The 19,890-nt window shown below is 41.1% G+C and overlaps 1 protein-coding gene across 1 annotated transcript in view; it reads right to left on the bottom strand.

Annotated features, from left to right (window-relative positions):
* The window catches only part of Atrn (attractin), a 132,830-nt gene that overhangs the window by 40,879 nt on the left and 72,061 nt on the right, over window positions 1-19,890 (bottom strand). The window contains exons 15-22 of the mRNA XM_021194966.2: window positions 17,983-18,173; window positions 13,944-14,163; window positions 11,836-12,021; window positions 11,133-11,366; window positions 6,521-6,658; window positions 3,546-3,639; window positions 2,789-2,841; window positions 300-394 (exon numbers count right to left, since the gene is read on the bottom strand). Coding sequence (XP_021050625.1) covers window positions 300-394; window positions 2,789-2,841; window positions 3,546-3,639; window positions 6,521-6,658; window positions 11,133-11,366; window positions 11,836-12,021; window positions 13,944-14,163; window positions 17,983-18,173 — 1,211 coding nt within the window. The remainder of the gene's footprint in view (window positions 1-299; window positions 395-2,788; window positions 2,842-3,545; window positions 3,640-6,520; window positions 6,659-11,132; window positions 11,367-11,835; window positions 12,022-13,943; window positions 14,164-17,982; window positions 18,174-19,890) is intronic.

The following is a 19,890-nucleotide window of genomic DNA, read 5'->3' as shown; positions in this document are numbered from 1 at the left end:
CACACACACACACACACACACACACACACACGAGAGGGAGTGAAGGTGACTTGGTGGGGAGAGAAGGAACTAAGTATGAGGGAGACAAAAGAAGGTCACAGGTTGAATATCATCAAGCACATTACATAATCATATAAAACTGTCAACAAGTAAATAAAAAAATATCTAAAAACTGGTTATCTTGCATATTTCCACCTTGGTACTATCTATTTCTATGTAGTACTTTTGTCCAGGATGACCAAGAAAAAGACCCATACAAAATTAAACACAAAGTAAAACAGCTTAAAAGAAAAGCTTACTTCATCAGGAGTAGCCACAAAATTGATGGCTGTGTAATATCGGTCGTCTTCCTGGGACAGGCTAAAAGTGAACTGATAGTCAATGAGAAGGGTATCTATGGAAAGAAAGAAGAAAAACTTGAAAATGGTACAGGTACATCACACACACCACACACACAAAGAAATAAGCGTTGATACAAAATAAAACAGGTTTCTGGAAGCACAATTTGTTTTTCTCACAAATTCAATAGCTACAAAGGAATATTAGCTCATCTATCCCGCCTAAGCTTCCAAAGAGTAAGAAATACAGATGTGTGTGCCACTAATGGCCACTTTACATATTCTTTCCATTAGAAACCTAATCTCTGCAGTATCTTTGAATTATCCAAGATAATTATCCAATTAACCTTCATTACCAAGACCCTGATTGGGGTTTGGCTCTAATCTAACTCATCTACAAATACTGAGTAACTACTATACATGGTATTTTTACTTAAGGACACAAAGATATATTTGAATTGGCTATTAAAAACTATCCTTTTTCTGTCCACTGAGGTCGATTTTTTCTTTTCTTAACCAAATATGGTTAACTAAAGAAGGCTTATTACAACAGACTGCATGAAAACCAGATCATATTTGTCTTCTACAAAACTATGGAATTTGTGTGTACACATTATGTGCTGAGCAAAGGTCACCCTGAGATGCCATTCATCAGGTGCCATCGACCTTGTTTTTTGAGACAGTCTCTCTTATCTAGGCCTCCTGCCAGTGAGCCCTGCCTCCCCAGAGCTGGAATTCGAAGCACTCAGCAGCATGCCTGGGTTTCAGGGTGGGTCCTGGGCCTCAAACCCAGCTTCTTGCGCTTGCATAGCAAGAACTTTACCAACTGAACTACCACCCCAGGCTGGTGTAGCTTCCATTAAAGTCATTTCAAGCCTGTATCTCACTTGTGGTTTTAAACATATAATACATCCATCACAATATAATAGTGACTCTTTACCTATTTTAAAAATTTATTTTTTCTTCAGTGCTAGTTTTCATTCTTTTTTTTTTCTGTTTTTTTGTTTGTTTATTGCTTTTAACTGTAACTGTCTTCTTCTTCAGTTCTAAAAGTGTTCTCTATATCCTAGTCGTAAGATCTTTATCAAATATAGAAATCATAGGGGCAGGTGTTGTGACATACAACTTTAATCTCAACCCTCAGGAGGCAGAAACAGGCAGATTTTTGTGAGTTCAAAGGTCAACTATTCTATAAATTGAGTTCTAGACCATCTGAGGCTGCACAGTGAGACCTCTGTCTTAAATTTAAGGGGGAGGGGGGTAGCTAGCAGCAGAGATGGCTCAGCAGTTAAGAGCACTGGCTGCTCTTCCAGAGGACTCAGTTCATTACCAGCACCCAATATGGCAGCTCACAACCCTTGGTAACTCCAGATCCAGGAAAACTGACACCCTCTCTGGCATTCAAAGGCAACAGACATGTACACATTGCACAGACATACATGTTGCAAAACATACACATAAATTAAGAAATAAGTTGTTTTTTAAAGAAAAAAGTGTAAATATTATTTGAGAAAGGTTTCATACTACATAACCCACATAGGCCTCAAACTAATAGTCACCCTGCCTCAGTATCTCGAGGCTGAGATACTGAGTCCATACAGCCAGCTTGTTTTGATTTTTTTCTTAAATGTTTTGTTTTGTTGTACTGGGGATTGAACACAGGACCATGCAACGAAAATACTCTACTACTGAGCTGTATTTGCAGACCCAATTTTTAAAGATAGAAGTTTGAAACTTTAATAAAACATGCATTAACATTTTATTTGATGAATAACCTTTAGAATCATAGCGAAGAATTCTGTAGGCCTGGTGGTTCCAGCTGCTTGGGAAGCAGATGTTGAAGGTCACAACTTAAGACCTGCCCAGACTACACACAAGCAATTTTTTTGTCTTTTCAGGTCTAGAACCATCCATTTTCTTCTACAATTTATATATACCATTATGCTGCATATGCCAAACGTTAATTACTTTTTCTATTGTTCTATAGTCTGGAACCTACGATGTAGATTCTCATAGAGAAAGACTATATTTGTGATAAAGCTGGTAAGCTTACCAGATTCACTTTCACGCCAAGGTATTAATTTGGTGTTTATTTACTTGTTTGTAAAGCTGTAGTGAACAGAAATCAGCTCCAGAGAGGATGGGGAAACTCACCTCTACTTTAGAAACTCCTTCCTGGCTGTCTGAAGATTGGACATGAGAAGCTACACGAGGCAATGGCAAATGAGCACGCTTCGAGGGAACTGAACAAGGACAGCCAGGGAAGCACACCCCTGCTGACTGCTACCAGAAACCATGCCACCACGAGAATAGTGTTCACCAAGTCAGGGACACGGCTATGAGTGTTTGCTACATCCCCCAAGCATTTATCATTCTCAGATCACATTAAAAAAAAAATCAATATAGTTTTGTTCAATTACTCTCTAGAAACAACAATTACAAAAACTTACAGTAGCATGTGCCTTTGAGAGGGTTTCCCTGGTATCGATTTTCTACCTCACATCTAGGGAAAAAAAGAAATCATTTTCTATTGATATTTAAAGCACAGAATCTATACTTATTTTTAAACCACGTAAATCCTTTTACATAAACTATATCATTATTCAGGTCAGAGACACTATCCCATTTGCAGGAATGTTTCTGCTAACTGCTCAGTAATTTTCATCAGCAACAGTATAAAAACAACAAATAAACAAACACTTGCCCAAGAACACAGGCGAGTACAGATACAATGATGCTAGGCACTACTCATAAGGAAGCAGCTTTTCACTTCTGTGTAGACTGAGTAATGCTTCTAAAAGTGCAGCTAAAATATTTTTAACCATTTGTCATTCATTTTATCCTGTTCCTCCTATGTAAACTACACTTATTCTTCTCTCTCTCTCTCTTTCTTCATCTACTGACTGATTGATATAGTCTTCCTATGTAGCTCTATTGGCCTGGAACTCATTGTAGACTCCAATGCTCTTAAGTCATAAGCCCAATTAAAGGCCTTATTTTGTAAGTTGCCTTGGTCACATGTTTTATCAGAGCAATATTAAAGTAACTGAGACAACTTGTCTGAAGCAAAAAAGGTAAACTTCCAAACTAGTCCACTCAAAGACCCTGGGAATGCAAGGCAACAAAAAAAGGCAAGCAGGTGGCCCACAGGGTTCAGGCAGCTGCAAGGCCCTGTCCCCCTCTGGAGGTACAGAGTGTGGTACTCACAGCTGGCACTCGTCCCCCTTGACACCTTTGGTGGTACAGAAGCACTTGCCGGTGTTGGTGTTGCACAGTGATGCGTGCCCATTGCACTTGCATGCTGGGAAGAAGGAAAGGAAGACAGGTCACAACTGGCTTGACAGGTTACCATAGACTGTGATTAAGACAAAATCATTTAGCTTGAAATGGGTTTGTAGCAAAGATAGCCTAAAGCAAGAGAAATCACTATGTATGATTCATTATTTTTCAGCTAATAATTTATTTCTAATAATATAGAGACAACATTAAATTAACTACCATTCAAGGAGGAAAGAAAAAACTATCTTCTGCTGCCCCCTGAGGCGATGGCTATTTCCATCTTTGTGACAGACTCAGCATTTGGTTCCTTTTTTCAGTAGATATTTAAGAGCATTAGTAATATGCCATGTACTGGGTCCTTGCCCTGTGGAGATGATTGTCTTGTGCCTCATCTCGGGGATCTTCTCTACTGTGGTCACATTCCTGAGCATTCAGAACTGACGGGCTCCCTAGTCACAAGAGACACTCGAGATGCCCTGTGGTACTTGTCATCCTTGTTTCACCTTCTCCTTTGCTGTTGAGTATTGTTCTTCCATGAATAATGAAAAGCATTAGGCTGCAGAACTGTATACTTAAAAAAATCTATAGTGTGTGGGTTTCTGCCTAGATCTTGGATTTGATGCCAATTTGTAGAATGGTTGACCTTTGAACTCACAAAAATCTGCCTGCTTCTGCCTCCTGAGGGTTGAGATTAAAGTTGTAAGTCACCACACCTGCCACTATGATTTCTATATTTGATAAAGATCTTACAGCTAGGATATAGAGAACACTTTTAGAACTGAAGAAGACAGTTACAGTTAAAAGCAAAAAAAAAAAAAAAAAAAAAAAAAGAATGAAAACTACATTCCTTATCTAGTTGTTGCAGCTACATAAGAGTTATATTAGGCTTATATTTCAATTTTTTAAATTTCTTTAAAGGGAGTGAGTTGTGTATAGGGGAGTTGAATGCTTTATACACAAGAAAAAAAACTAGAACCAACTTATTCATCTTCATCTTCCTCTTCCTCTTCTTCCTCATCCTCCTCCCCATCTTCCTCTTCCTTTTTTCTTGCTCCTTTCAGCCTTGGGCACCCCCTTTTTCGCTGCACCAGGTTTTCCTTTAGCTCTGTAGGCAGCAATATCCTTCTCATACTTCTTCAGCTTGGCAGCCTTCTTCTCCTAGGGCTGCTTGTCATCCGCTGCAGTGTTGTTCCACATCTCTCCTAGTTTCTTTGCAACATAAGCCAGGATGCTTGCCTTTGATTTTTGGGACAGTACTCAGAACAGAACGAGAAGAAGGCCGAAGGAGGCATTGGGTGCATTGGGGTCCTTGTACTTCGTTTTGGTCTCCCCTTTGGGGGCAGGGGATGTAGGTTTTCATTTCTCTTTCATAACGAGCCTTGTCAGCCTTTGCCATATCTTCAAACTTCCCTTTTCTTTAGCAGACATGGTCTTCCACCTCTCTGAGCACTTCTTGGAAAACTCTGGGAAGTTGACAGAAGCATCTGGGTGCTTCTTCTTGTGCTTCTCCCAGCAGGTTTGCACAAAGAATGCACATGAGGACATTGTGCCTCTTGGCTTCTTAGGATCTATTCTGCCCATGTTTAGTTGATTTTCCTCCACAAGGCACAGAGTCACCCAGTGCCGGTCCACCCCTAGTTTGCCCTGGTGCTGTCTCTATGGAGCTCAATGTACTGCAATGGCTGTGAGAGCAGGAGCCAGATGCCGAAACTCCACATCTTAATGGGAGCCCATGTGAAGCTGGACACTTGGAGGTCAGGCAGGAAGACAGAGAATTCAAGCTCATCACCAACTCTCCTAGATCCTGTCTAAAAACCAACCAACCAAAACCAAATGCAGGCCATCTTAAAGTTCATCTGGGGTCCTCAGGAGGTCAGTTGCCCTCCCCAAGCCCCTTGCAGACTGGGAAACAGTCAGGTGTTGCAGTCTCTGAGGAAGGACAGTTCAGAAGGGGGCTCCCCTGGCTGTCATGGATTTTCAAATGTACCCTTGCTCTTGTCCCTGTGTGAGGCTTCCAGTAGATTTCTTTAGAGACCTCTGTGATACCTCTTTATGGAGGAAGAAGGAAACTGAAGATCTTGTCCTCATTCTGATTCAGTTCTCAGGACTTCCCATTCCCAGCCTTGTCCTCCCTCCCCCCACAATGCAGCTGTCCTGCCTCCTTCTCCAATGAGATGACCACCCAGCCCAGGCTGTTCTGCTTGACTTGAGCTGATGTGCTTCCATGGGAGGGAAATGGAACAAAGGTAGTTGGTGCCTTCTGTGACTTCAGCCCCTTGTTTATACCTCTGCTGAGTGGAAATAAAAGCTTAGCTCCTTTACTATTGGTTTGTTGCTTTAACTGCTCCTAAACCCACAAGTTGAACCTTTTTTCCTCTTCCAACATCGTCAAACTCTTTTTAATTTACTTATTTTATGTACATTAGTGTTTTGCCTGCATGTATGTCTGTATGAAGGTGTTAGATCCCAGGTGTTACAAGCACTTGTGAGCTGCCATATGGGTGCTGGGAATTGAGCCTCGGTCCTCTAGAAGAACAGTCAGTGTTCTTAACCACTGAGCCACATTTCTACCCCCCCAGTTAAACTTTTAACAATTTAACATAATTAAGAGAGGCATTATCCCAAACCTAGAGGCCTTTTCCCTTTAAGATATTTAAGTCAGGGCTGGTGAGATGGCTCAGTGGGTAAGAGCACCCGACTGTTCTTCCAAAGGTCTGGAGTTCAAATCCCAGCAACCACATGGTGGCTCACAACCATCCGTAACAAGATCTGACGCCCTCTTCTGGAGTGTCTGAAGATAGCTACAGTGTACTTACATAAAAAAAAAAAAAAAAAAAAAAAGTCAACTGCAGGTACTGTACTGTTGCACCTGACTTGTGACTAACTTGACCTGTGTGACTTACGCTGACATTTGCCTCCATTAGTTGGGTCACCATAGAAGCCAGATATGCAGGTCTCGCAGTGCTTGCCCGTGGTCAGGTCCTCACACTTCTCACAGACACTCTGGTTAATGCATTTGCTGTGTCCATTGCACTGGCAAGCTGAAAGGCAAAGAAAGAATCTTAAGGGCTCTGTTTCTCCCATAGGAGAACTTGGTGAATACATTTCATATTTATTTGCATATAATCTAAATGTTAAATCATCAAAACGAGTGAAGCACAGATGTCTGTGCCTATAGTTCCAACTAACAGGGGCTGAGGCGGGCAGCGCAGTGTCTCTGATCATGTGCATCCATCTTGCTTACGCCCAGAAGTTTCAGGTCAGCCTGGGTAACATTGTGAGATTCCCACCTAAAAATTTTGTTCCGATTAAAAAAAAGAAAGAAAGAGAGAACAAAGTACTGGGTGTGGATTTTAAGGCCAGCCTTGACAACATGGCAAGCTGGTGGCCAGTCTAAAAAATGCAAATCAAACCAAACCAAGGCTCACTAAAAACTAGTATGAGAAAATAAAATATCAAAAAGAAATTAGTCTCAAAAAAACCAAATATATTATCAAAGAAAGGTAAAGTCCACAGCAATATCAAAATATTTATGTTGTTATTCATTGTAAAAACTCGCAGTATTTGAATAGGGATGAGGAAAAATAAATAATAAAATACAATCCCACCACCCAGGAAACACAATTCACATTTGGTATCTTTCTTTCCAGGGTTTTAAAAGATTAATTATGTTCTTCTTCTTTAAAAAAAACAATAATAGTAAATGATTTTAGCACCCTATTTTCTCCAATAGGTAAGTCATCTGGAAAAAAAATAAGCAGAGAAACTTCAGAATTAAACGGCTTCTTATGTAAAATGGATCTAACAGATGTCTACAGACTTTTCCACCTAAATGTCGATACAACATATATTCCCTCAGCAGTACACAGAATTACATGCTGACACACAACGCAAACCTTTACAAATGTAGAAAATCTATGTACCTTATCTGTCCATTATGTAATAAAACTTAAAATAAGCCAGGCTGTGGTGGCACACACCTTTAATCCCAGAACTTCAGTGGCAGAGGCAGGTGGATCTCTGTGAATTTGAGGTCAGACTGTTCTACATAGAGAAAGTTCCAGAGCAGCCAGAGCTACAACAGAGAAACCCTGTCTCGAAAAACAAACAAACAAACAAAAGCAAACACCTTAAAATCATCAGTAAACAAAATTCTAATAAATGTATAAACTCACTAGAGATTAAACAACTTATTACTGAATGATGAATGGGTCAAAGAAGAAATCAAAATATTCCTGAAACTAAGTTAAATGGAAAAGAGAACATAACAAATCTCTGGGGCACATTAAAAGCAGGTCTAAGAGGAAAGGTAACAGTTCCAAGTGGGTTCCGTGAAGAAACCCCAAAAGAGCCCAAATGAATGACTTAGTGAGGAAACGGAAAATTTTGGAAAAATAACTAAAACCAACCTGAACCCAGTAGATGGCAAGAAATAATAAAATCAAAAATGAAATCAGTGAATAAGAAACAAGGAAAATAATACAAAAGAATTAATGGATCTAAGAGCTGGTTCTTTAAAAAGATAAAAAACAAACAAACAAACAAAAAAAAAAAAACAAAAAAAAAAAAACCCAAGAGACTCAGTCCAGCGCACTACAAGAAAGAAAGCGATTAACAGAACGAACAGGGAAATGTTACAACAGATGCCAAAAAATACAGAATGCTATTAAAAAATACTTTAAAACTCATATTCCATTAAGTTGGAAATCTAAAGAGATGGATTAATTTCTTGATTCATCCAAATGAATTATAAGGAGATTAGCAACCTAAATAGATCATTGCAAACAAGGAAACTGAAACAGTAATAAAAAGTCTTCCAAATAAAGTCCAGAACCAGATGGGTTCACAGCAGAATTCTACCACACAACAACCAATTATTTTAAAATTACTTAAAAAAAAATAAACAGAGGGACTACTCCCAAATGCTTTCTATGAAGCCAGAATTACTCTAAAATGCACAGTAATTAAATGTCTTTTTTTTTTTTTGGTTTTTCGAGACAGGGTTTCTCTGTATAGCCCTGGCTGTCCTGGAACTCACTTTGTAGACCAGGCTTGCCTCGAACTCAGAAATCCGCCTGCCTCTGCCTCCCGAGTGCTGGGATTAAAGGCGAGCGCCACCACGCCCAGCATTAAATGTCTTTTAGTTACTCTAAAAGACAACAAAATAAGCAAACTACAGACAGTACCCCTGATGAACATGGATGCAGATGTCCTCAATTAAGCACTAACACAATATAAGCACATGGCAGAAAAATCATCCACAAGCATGTGGGCTTTATCCCAGAACTTCAGGTTGGCTCAACATACATAAGTCAACAAATACAACAGATAATATAAACAGACTGTGATGGTTTGTATATTCTTGGACCAGGGAGTGGCACCATTTGGAGGTGTGGCCTTGTTGGAATAGGTGTGTCACTGTGGGTGTGGGCTTTAGATCCTCTAGTTGCCTGGAAGTCAGTCTTCCACTAACAGCCTTTGGATGAAGATGTAGAACTTTCAGCTCTGCCTGCGCCATGCCTGCCTGGATACTGCCATGTTCCCACCTTGATGATAATGGACTGAACCTCTGAACCTGTAAGCCAGCCCCAATTAAATGTTGTTTTTTATAAGACTTGCTTTGGTCATACTGTTTGTTCACAGCAGTAAAACCCTAACTAAGACACAGACTTAAAGATGAAATCACATGCTCATCTTAGTAGACATAGAAAGGGCTTGCAAAATACCCAACATGCGCCGGGCATTGGTGGCGCATACCTTTAATCCCAGCACTTGGGAGGCAAAGACAGGTGGATTTCTGAGTTCAAGGCCAGCCTGGTCTACAGAGTGAATTCCAGGACAACCAGGGCTATACAGAGAAACCTTGTCTAGAAAAACAAAACAAAATAGCAATAACAAAAAACCCAACATGCTTTCTTGATTAAAAAAAAAAAAGTCCTAAAGAGAACAGGACTGGAACAAACATACCTCAATATAAGAAGGGCTGTGTATGACAAGCCCATAATCAACATTATCTTAAATGGGGAAAATGCTGAATAATCCCATTAAAATTAAGAAATAAGAAGAGCTGTTCACAATCACCACTCCTTTCAATATTGAACTGGAAGCACTAGCTAGAACAATATGGCAAATGAAAGAAATAAAAGGATACAAACAGGGAAAAAAGTCAAATTATCCCTATTTACAGATAATATAAGATATATAAGAAATCTTAAAAACTCTATCACTAAGTTTCTAGAAACAATCAACAATGTCAGCATAGGTAGAAAATCAGCTCTTAAAAATTAGTAGCTCTGGGGCTGGAAAGTAGGAGCACTGGCTGTTCTTGCAGAGGACCTGGGTTCAGTTCTCAGCACTCACAGGCAGTTCAGAGCTGACTGTAACTCTAGTCCCAGGGGATCTGATGCTCGGAGGGCACGAATGCACATAATACACACATATATGTTCCAACAAACACTCATACACATAAATTTAAAAAAAAACTAAACTAAAAAACACTGAGAACAAGATCATGGACATACTACCATTTATAATACCAAAGACGGTGTAATATCTAGAAATAAACTTAACCAAGGAGGTGAAGGACTTCTACAATGAAGACTCCAAATCTCTTAAGACAGGGATATAGGGAGGCACAAGAGAATGGAGTTATCCTATGTTCATGGATCAGTAAAATTAATATTGTGAAAATGACCATTTTACCAAAAGCAATTTACAGATTCAATTAAATCGCAATCAAAATATCAACAATACTTTCACAGAAATAGAAAAAAAAATCCTAAAATTCATATGCGCTCAGGAAAGACCCCAGATAGCCAAAGCAATGCTGAGCAGGAGGGTTAAAACTGCAGGGACTGCCATCACAGACGTCAAGATAGATAACAGAGCTATAGTAATTAAGACAATATGGTGGTACCGTACAAAACAGACATGCAAGCCAACAGAATAAGAGGAAGGCCAAGCCTAAGTACTCATAGCTACAGCCATCTAGGATTTTCTGAAGAGACAAAACAAACAAACAAACAAACAAACAAAGAACCTGCAGAAAAGATAACATCTTCAAAACTGGTACTGGGAAGAGTGGAGAATAATGAATGAAACAGACCTGTATCCATCACCTTTCACAAAAAGTAACCCCAAATGGATCCAAGAAATAACCCAAACCTCTGAAACTTCTAGAATAAAGCATAGGCAGTACTGTGCATGATACATGTGTAGGAAGGAACTTTTTTTTATGAGGACTCTACTTGCCCAGGAATTAAGGACAATTACTGGCAAATGGGACTTCAGAAAGCTAAAAAGCTTCTGTGCAACCAAAGAAACAATCAATCAAGTAAAGAAAAAGTCCACAGAAAGGAGAGCATCTTTGCCAGCTATGCATCCAACAAGGTGATGCAGAACACAGTAAGAACTCAAATTCAGTCAAGAAAACAAGTGACCCAATTAACAACGGTCTAGGGATCTGGGCATCTAGTTTATGTACGAGACTTGAACTAGGATACACAGGCATCTTACCTGGACAGTGAATGAAAGACCAGTTGTATCTGCTGTCCTCTAGACACATGCTGGAGTTCAGAAGGGGCTGTGGATACACACTGCCTGCAGAGGCCTGTGAAGGCATCTTCACAGGTCCTTTATAGCTGCCCTCAATACATTTTCCTTTCCCAGTATTGCTAGGATCAGTACACCAACCACAGCCTGGCTGCTCCAAGCAATGGCTGCAGGTACAGTAGCCAGAGCAATTTTCAGCTATTAAAAAACAAAACAAAATAATCCAAATTGTAATTCACTATCAAAATTTTGAATTTACTATTACCTTTTCTTTTAACAGATGATTTAACTTCCATGAATTAAATATAGTATCCTATAGTGATTACTGAAATGAAATAATTTAAAGGGCTCCAAGTTTTACATAATATATAACAGGGACTTTTCCAACCTTTTAATATCAGGATATTGGATGAAAAAGGGACCTGGGAGGACTCTACTGGAAAGCACTTTACATACTGGTAGATTAAGATGTGGAAACATTATACAGATTGAATTATAATATTACCCTGAAGAAGAAAAGGTATTTCTGTACCCTGTGACTTACCCTAGATTTAACTGATTTACTGCATGGAACACTGTGCCAAATTCTATACATACATTTTAATCTGGAAGGACCAGCCCACACAGCTTCTGCATGGACTTGAACAGAAAGTCAAGTCCCACTTACGTGGGCAGCTGCTCATTGTATACCACTCCATACACTGGCCAAAAGGGAAGGAGGCCACGTAGGCATTGGAGTCCACACACTGCTTCATGTTGCTGCACCACATGCACTCCGAGCTGCTGCTAGTGCACTCGCTGCACGCTGTCCGCAGGGCACATGGTGTCCGGCACTGCTTGGCACTGTGGTTTGCTGGAAATTAAGACCCAAAGGGACACTGGTCAGCTAAGATCAAAAACTTTCCTTTTTTTTTAAAGGCATTTTTTATTAGATATTTTCTTCATTTACATTTAAATGCTATCCCCAAAGCCCCCTATATCCTCCCCACGCTGCTCCCCAACCCACCCACTCCCGCTTCCTGACCCTGGCATTCCCCTGTACTGGGGCATATGATCTTCACAATACCAAGGGCCTCTCCTCCCACTGATGGCTAACTAGGCCATCCTCTGCTACATATGCAACTAGAGACACAGCTCTGGGGGGTACTAGTTAGTTCATATTGTTGTTCCTCCTATAGGGTTGCAGACGTTGGTAGTATAGTGGTGAGCATAGATGCCTTCCAAGCAATCAAAAACTAGAATGCACACTATAAAATCAGGTCAGCACTATACTACATGGAGGGAAACCCAGGAAATTGGAGCCATATGTTCTATTCATCAACTGTATTTAAACATTTAGAGGAAAATGGACTCTCTTTTTAAAAAGCACTGAAGACAAAGGTGGGGGAACAAAAAACAAACAAACAAACCTTGGGACAAAGATGACTCATGACCTGAGTTTGTTAAATTCTACATTTACAATTTTGAGGGAGGATGACATATTTACCAAACCATTCAGGATTCAACAAGGATAAAAAGCTTTCCTGTAAGATAAGTCAGGAATCCAGGGTGCTAGAGAGATGGCTCAAGGACTAAGAGCATGTATTGATTTTCCAGAGGACCCAATTTGAACTCCCAGCGCTCATATGAGGTGGCTCACAACCAACTGCAACTACAGCTCTAAGAGATCTGACAACTCTGTCTTCCAAGGGCACACACACACACACACACACTCACACACACACACACACACGCACGCACGCACGCGCGCGCGCACGCACGCACGCACACGCACACACGCACGCACACACGCACACGCACGCACACGCGCGCGCACACGCGCGCGCACACACACACACGCGCGCGCACACGCGCACACACACGCACACATGCAGGCACGTACACACACACTCATACTCACACACATATATACATTCTCACATACTCCCACATACACACTCATGCACACATTCTCACATACTCTTATATACACATGTATGTATACACACATGTACACACAGATGCACACATACACACTCTCACATTCTCACACTCACATGCACACTCTCACACATACTCTCTCACAAGCACATGCATGTGCAAGCACACACACATAAAACCACATGATTAAAGATAAGTAATTGTAAGTATTTAAAAAACCCTATCAGAAAATAGCTCCTAGGCTGTCCGTATTACTCAGGCAAAGTACAATCATTTCCTGAAACAGGACCTACAGGGATGGAGTCTCCACTACACTTGCACCTCTTGTTTTAGAGTCCTCATTTGTGTATGGCTGCTCTGGGCCTGGCCTCATGGAGTCTAACCTTAACCTCACTGCAGGACACTGCCACAGCCTGGTGTTGGCTCTGCCTTGCCATGGTGTTGGTTTTGCCATGCCCCCCCCCCCCAGCATGTCTGAATAGTGCCCTGACTTGCTGCTTTTCTAAATGTTTCTTTGGTTTCATGTTGTTGTTTCCTCCATAGCACTCTCTGCCAACACCAAGGAAATTATCTTCTAGAACAATTCTCAACACTTTTGAGGCCAACAAAACAGTGCAGCTCAATATAAATTGGGTTATTTCAGCAATTTTATTTTTGGTTTTCAGTATGGCTTAAAGCAGTCAGAGGCCAAGAAAGACTATTTGGAATTGGGTTCTGTTTGAAATACATATGCCTAAGCTGGTGCCACTCTAGCTGTTGTCATAAGTACTTTATCATCATCTCAATACACAACCAGCTGTGACTCCTTTGCTTCTTAGTAGCCTCCTGGAGCACTATATGCATCCACGTCCTTACCAGGCCTTTCACAGACACTTCCATTGAGAGGGTTGATGCAGGTTGCAGCCTTTAATCCCCGAGTACTAGGCTCTGACAAGATCCCACAGAAGCCAGCATCACTGGGCTCAGATGGCATCCACTGCAGCAAACTATTTGTGAATGGAGACATATCCTCCCAGCACCAGTAAGACACATTGATCTTCCGAAGACCAACCCATGGGGTCAGGGTGAGCTTGGACTACAGGCGAAAGAAACAGTTATGACTATAGCCAGTGTCTTCCCCAACAAGCTCTAACATAAAAACCATGTGGAAAGTGTCTATTCCTCAAACCCAGGCAAGGTAGATTAAAATAAGTGATCACTTCAATATGCATCCAGTACTGCATAGCATAAAAATGGCTCAAAGAGGAGAATACATGAAGGTTTTCAGACATCAAGAGCAGAGCAGTAATCACATTACAATTACTTATGACAAGCGCTATAAAGAAATGATGATTTACAAATTTAGTTTAAATGTTGGTTCATAAATGATGTGACCTTGCTAATATTTATAAAATACTGGTTGTATACAAAACCACACATCATTACCTAAAACTGTTTGGCGAATTCAGATGACTTAAAAACATATACCTTTAGCCATGGGGCACAGCCTGATATATACATTTTCTTTTCCAGTTTTCCTGTGGTGTAACTACCAAAAACTCTCTATTTCTTCCTTTTTAAAGATGAGATCATACTCTTCTATGTATAAGTACATGTATCACATTTTATCTACTTATCTAATTCAACACATTTTATGTAAAGCAAAACGAAACAAAATACCATTCATGAACCTGTAGACTAGTTTCTGCCCCTGTTGTTGTTGTGAGAAGTCAAACCCAGTACTTCCTGGGCACACACTCTACCACTGAGCTCCTGTCTTGATAACCCTGAAATTTCATTCTCATTTCATTTTTTTTTTTTTTTTTTTAAGACAAGGTACCCTTCTGTAGCCCTGGGTGGATGGAATTTCCTATATACACCAAGGTGTCCTAGAATTCAAAGAGATCTACCTGTTTCTGCTTCCTGAATCTCCTGAGTGCTGGGATTAAAGGCATGATGTACTGTACCTGGCTCCCCATTGCAATTTAAACAAAACAAAACAAGAACAACCACCATTACCACCTTTCTAGGGGCTAGAGAGATGGCTCAGTAGATATGATGTTCTGCCAAAGGATCAGAGTTTGGATCTCAGCATTCAAATTAGGCAGCTTACAATCTGTAACTCCAACTCCCTCTTCTGGTCTTGAGGCATGCCCTTCTCCCCCAAGCTCCCTCAGCATCACAAGTACCTGTTTCAAAGTGCATGCTAGTTCCCTGGCCCTTCCCTCCCTGCGGCTAGCTATTCAGCCTCCTTATAATGCACGTGATGCGTCCACCACACCACTCTCTCACCTCATCATCCTCTCGCTATCTTGCTGTCTCCACTGTCACTAGCCCCGACCATGCCTACCCTGCTTCCTTTTCACTCTGCTCTGCTCTCTCCCAGATGCCTCCACACATTTTGTTTCTCCTATTCACAACAAAACCCTTCACCCTAATGGAGTGGTCATGCAGTCAGTCCCTTTACTGTATCCCTCACACACCTGGCTCCGTACAACTAAGAGGGCACAAACAGACCCCTTCCCAGGGGGTCCAGCCCTTCCCAACAGAAGCAACCTGGTGAAGGTGTGGATCATGCTTCTGCTGGCTTCTGCCGCCTACCATATTTGGCTCCAAATACCGGAGTCAACATTTCCAGCCACATCTCCACTGTCTGTTCTAATCACTCTGGTAACTACCACCTCAGAGGTGCCTGCTGTTTCTCTTAGCTCCTAGAACCTACTGCTAATAAAATCCTGCCAGTGTGTCAGACACAAGATGTATGCAAGGGGAGCAGTAAGGAAACCTCAGGTGTGACCACTCCATTATTAGGGTAAGGTTTTTGGTTTGTTTTTGGTTTGGTTTGGTTTTTATTGTGAATAAGAGAGAAAATATCCAGAGGCATCGGGAAGAGAGCAGTGCAGAGAGTAAAAGAACAGGCTGGACATGGCCAGGGCTAGGGAAATGTGAGATAAAGAGATGTGTGAAAAAGCTTGTCATTTGGATTACAAGGAGGACAAGTAGCTGGGGAAGGGAAGACCCAGGAGACTAATATGGACTTTGAAATGTATAACAGGTACTTGTTGGGAATTGGTTCTAATGCTTTGTCTTAATTCTGCTCCCCAAAGCACGTCCAGACCTGAAGGTCTCTGCCCCTAGCTGGTTTCAACTGATAATAAAGAATTGCATACAGTCAGCGGCTGGGCAGAAAGATGGAGGCAGGACTTTTAGATTGAGCAGGCAAGGAACTAAGATAGGAGAGGAAGGCAATCAACATGACAGGGGAAAGAGAGGGGTTAGATCTAAGAGCTTCAGGAAAGAACTAAACCAGCCATGTAAGAATTTGGGAAAGTGAACAAAATGAACTAACCAGTACTCCCAGAGCTACCTGAGACTAAACCACCAATCAAAGAAAACACATGGTGGGACTCATGGTTCTAGCTGCATATGCAGCAGAGGATGGCCTAGTCAGTCATCAATGGGAGGAGAGGCCCTTGGTCCTGTGAAGGCTCTATGCCTCAGTATAAGGGAATGCCAGGGCCAGGAAGTGGGAGTGGGTAGGTTGGGGAGCAGGGGGGTTGGGAGGGAGAAGACAGGGGATTTTTGGAGGGGAAACTAGGAAAGGGGTCATTTGAAATGTAAATAAAGAAAATATCTAATAAAAAAAAAAGAATTTGGGAAAGTGGCTCTAAGGACCACTTTGCCATTAGGTCTGGGGTGTCAGAGATGAAATGTTGAATTAGCCAGGAAAGTTGGAGGGGTTAATGTATGCTACTGCAGGGAGGATTAGAAATGTCCAGCAACTGAACTAGTCAAAGCACATCAAAATTAACTGTGTGTCTCTCATTCGCAAACCAAAGAGCTCTTGGGCAGGTGCTGCTGTACTTGACCCGCTGGGAGCCAAATCATTTTAACTAATTCACTGCTATAGGTACTTGTGATATTGAGGGGGCCTGGAGACCAGCATGCGCTTCCATGCTGACAGGCACAATAGATAGCCAGCCATATGTCCCTTCTGCAAGATAGAAGGGAAATGACTCCTTTATGCAGATGGTAACTAGTTTCCCAAGTTCCCAAGGAATGCTGGCTTTTATCTAATTGCCAGAAATCCTCCTATAGTTCAGGTTAAGGTCATTTCTGGATATATGGACTTCCTGAGGTTTAACAACCAGGACCCACACCATACCGGCATCCCATCACATGAAGGTAGTGCCAAATGAGAAATGCTGTGCTACATTCTGTCTTCTCCTGGCTAGACAAAAACATGTACCTCACATCTCTCTGTACCACAGCCAGCATAGACAGAAAAACTGCTCTGTGAATATCTATCTAATTGACTGAAGTATCAGAGTCAAATCACAAGTCTTAGACTTTGACTTTCCAAGAAAAATACCAAATGAGATTTTTATAGTAACTACAAGCCATTTGAGAGTTTGGCTAAACAGTAGGAGAACTTTTTGAGTCTTTCTGAGTTCAGAAGCCTTAGGAAGAAGGCTATAAACATAGGCAGATTTTACATTTCTTACTGATGATTATATTATATGCTATAATAATACCTACAGGGGCTGTAGATGGCTTAATGACACCAGGTAACTAACATTTTACTCTCCCTTCTCCCAAGCAGAATCTAGATATAAAACAAGTACAAAATAATCTGATGTCACCAGAACACGTACCCATATTACCATTCATTCCATATGCTCATACCTTATAATTTACTTAATAATCACAACTAATAAATATGCAAAGCACTGAACTTTTTAAGACAAGAAGAAAGGTATCAAAAGAAGAGCCTCTGAAATCGAGGTCCACAGTATATTATTAATCATTTACTGTAATTCTTTCTCTTATCAGGCAGATAACATACAACTGTGGCCTTCCACATAAGAGCTGCTGTTGTGCCCTAGAAACCAAAGTTCTGAACACATGAACTCACCATGCTCTGAGATGATTGCATTAATCGAAGCTGCTTAAGGACAAACTCCACCTTTTTCTGGGACGTGAGGGAAGCCAAAAAGGCATTGTGGTTTCTACAGGACAATTTAGCATTGTCATAATTTTCCTTAGCAGTAGTGATTTTCAGACACGAGTTTCCAACCAAATGCCAGCCAATGCCACAGATATTTTCTTTTGTAAACAGGAAGAGGAAAGAAAACAAAGTTTTAGAAATTATGCAGTTCTGTTTACTAGTTCAAAATACTGAACATCTAAACTCATTCTGATGTGAATTTCAGGTGCTTTGTTAGGATTTGGTGAGAATATCAGATACAACTGGAATATCAACTTCCATATGCAGAAAAAAACTTTGAAAATGAAATAATTTATCTTTTAAAGAACGTGTGCATGTGTGCCTTGAGTGTGGGTTAGTGCAAGAAACTACAGCACCCACAAAAGCCATAGGAGGGCATTAGATCAGAGTTAAAGTTACAAGTGGCTGGGACCTGGACCCTGGGGAGGACCTTGTGTCCTCCAGAGGAACAGCATGCACTTTCCACTGCTGAGCCTTCACTGAAGGCCAGAATAAAAAGACCCTTTTACAAGTTTCACCAGTCATATTTCCTGGCTCACAGGATATACTCTAAGCTAATGTTCCTACTGTTGGGTGCTATTATTAAGAAATTGGTGTAATTATTTTTGAAGAAAAATGTAAAAGGTGACTAAAATTTTGAACAAAGGGCATACAAATAAATACGTATATTGAAAGGGTGAGGTAAAATACTGCTAATGAGGGTTTGGGAGATGGTTCAGTGGGTAAGCATAAGTACCCAGTTCAAATTCCCAGCACCCATATAAAAGGCCAGGCGTAGTTTTGCTTGCTTGTAATCTCATCTGAGGGTTAGAGGCAGGGGGATGCCTGAGGGTTGTGAGTCAGCTAGTCTATGTAATCAGTGAGTTCCACATTCAGCAAAAGACCCTGTGGAGAATGATAGAGGAATATACCAGAAGTTAACCTCTGGCCTCCAATGCTCACACAAAGATATATTTATCTGCACACTGATGTACATATACAGAAAGAGTAAACTGAAAATGGAATTGAGTTGGGAATGGGATAAATTTAAGCCTCCAAATGCCACTCTGTTTTCATGTCATAAGATAGAAAGTATAAGCAAGTACATAAGGCATGCCAAAAATGAGGCGAAAGGAGACTGGTTTGGAAAACCTCATAGTGATACGGTACACAAAGGAAGTCTGCAATCTCCTCCTGTGGTTGTACTGAACTCATAGTGTTGCATGAAAGCATGATTGCTCCCTGGCCATTAGCATGGAAGTGAATAAGCAAGTGTTTCCCCAGAACCAGAGCGCACGGTTGGAGACACCAACAGTGCTCATTAAATGGAACAGCTACTGAGGTCAGAGAAAGGTGTAACTTAAGTGCAGGTAAGTGACTTAAGAGACTTGCTCCTCAGAATGTGCTACTGGCAGGGAGTCAACACTGCAGGCTCTCAAGGCCTGTCTTGTAACAAGGTGCCTAGGTATTCTATTGAACATAACATTTGAGACACAAAACAAAAAAGACAAAAAGCCTGTAGTGGCTTGAATAAGAATGACCCCCATAGGCTCATATATGTGGATGCTTATTCACCAGGGAGTGGCACGACTGGAGAAAGATTAGGGGATGGAGCTTTGTTACAGGAGCTGTTGGAGGAAGTGTCTCACTGGGGTTGGTAGACTTTGAGGTTTCAAAAGCCCAGGTCAGGTCCCATCTTTTCCACACCATGTCTGCCTCTCTGCTCACAGATGAGGATGTAGCTCTCAGCTACCACTCTAATGCCTCCCTCTGTGCCTCCATGCTCCCTGCCATGATGATAATAGCTTCTGAGACTGCCAGCAAGGCCCCAATTAA

The sequence above is a fragment of the Mus pahari genome, chromosome 3, assembly GCF_900095145.1.
Source record: "Mus pahari chromosome 3, PAHARI_EIJ_v1.1, whole genome shotgun sequence".
Lineage (NCBI taxonomy): Eukaryota > Metazoa > Chordata > Mammalia > Rodentia > Muridae > Mus > Mus pahari.
This window is presented reverse-complemented; position numbering and strand designations above follow the sequence as displayed.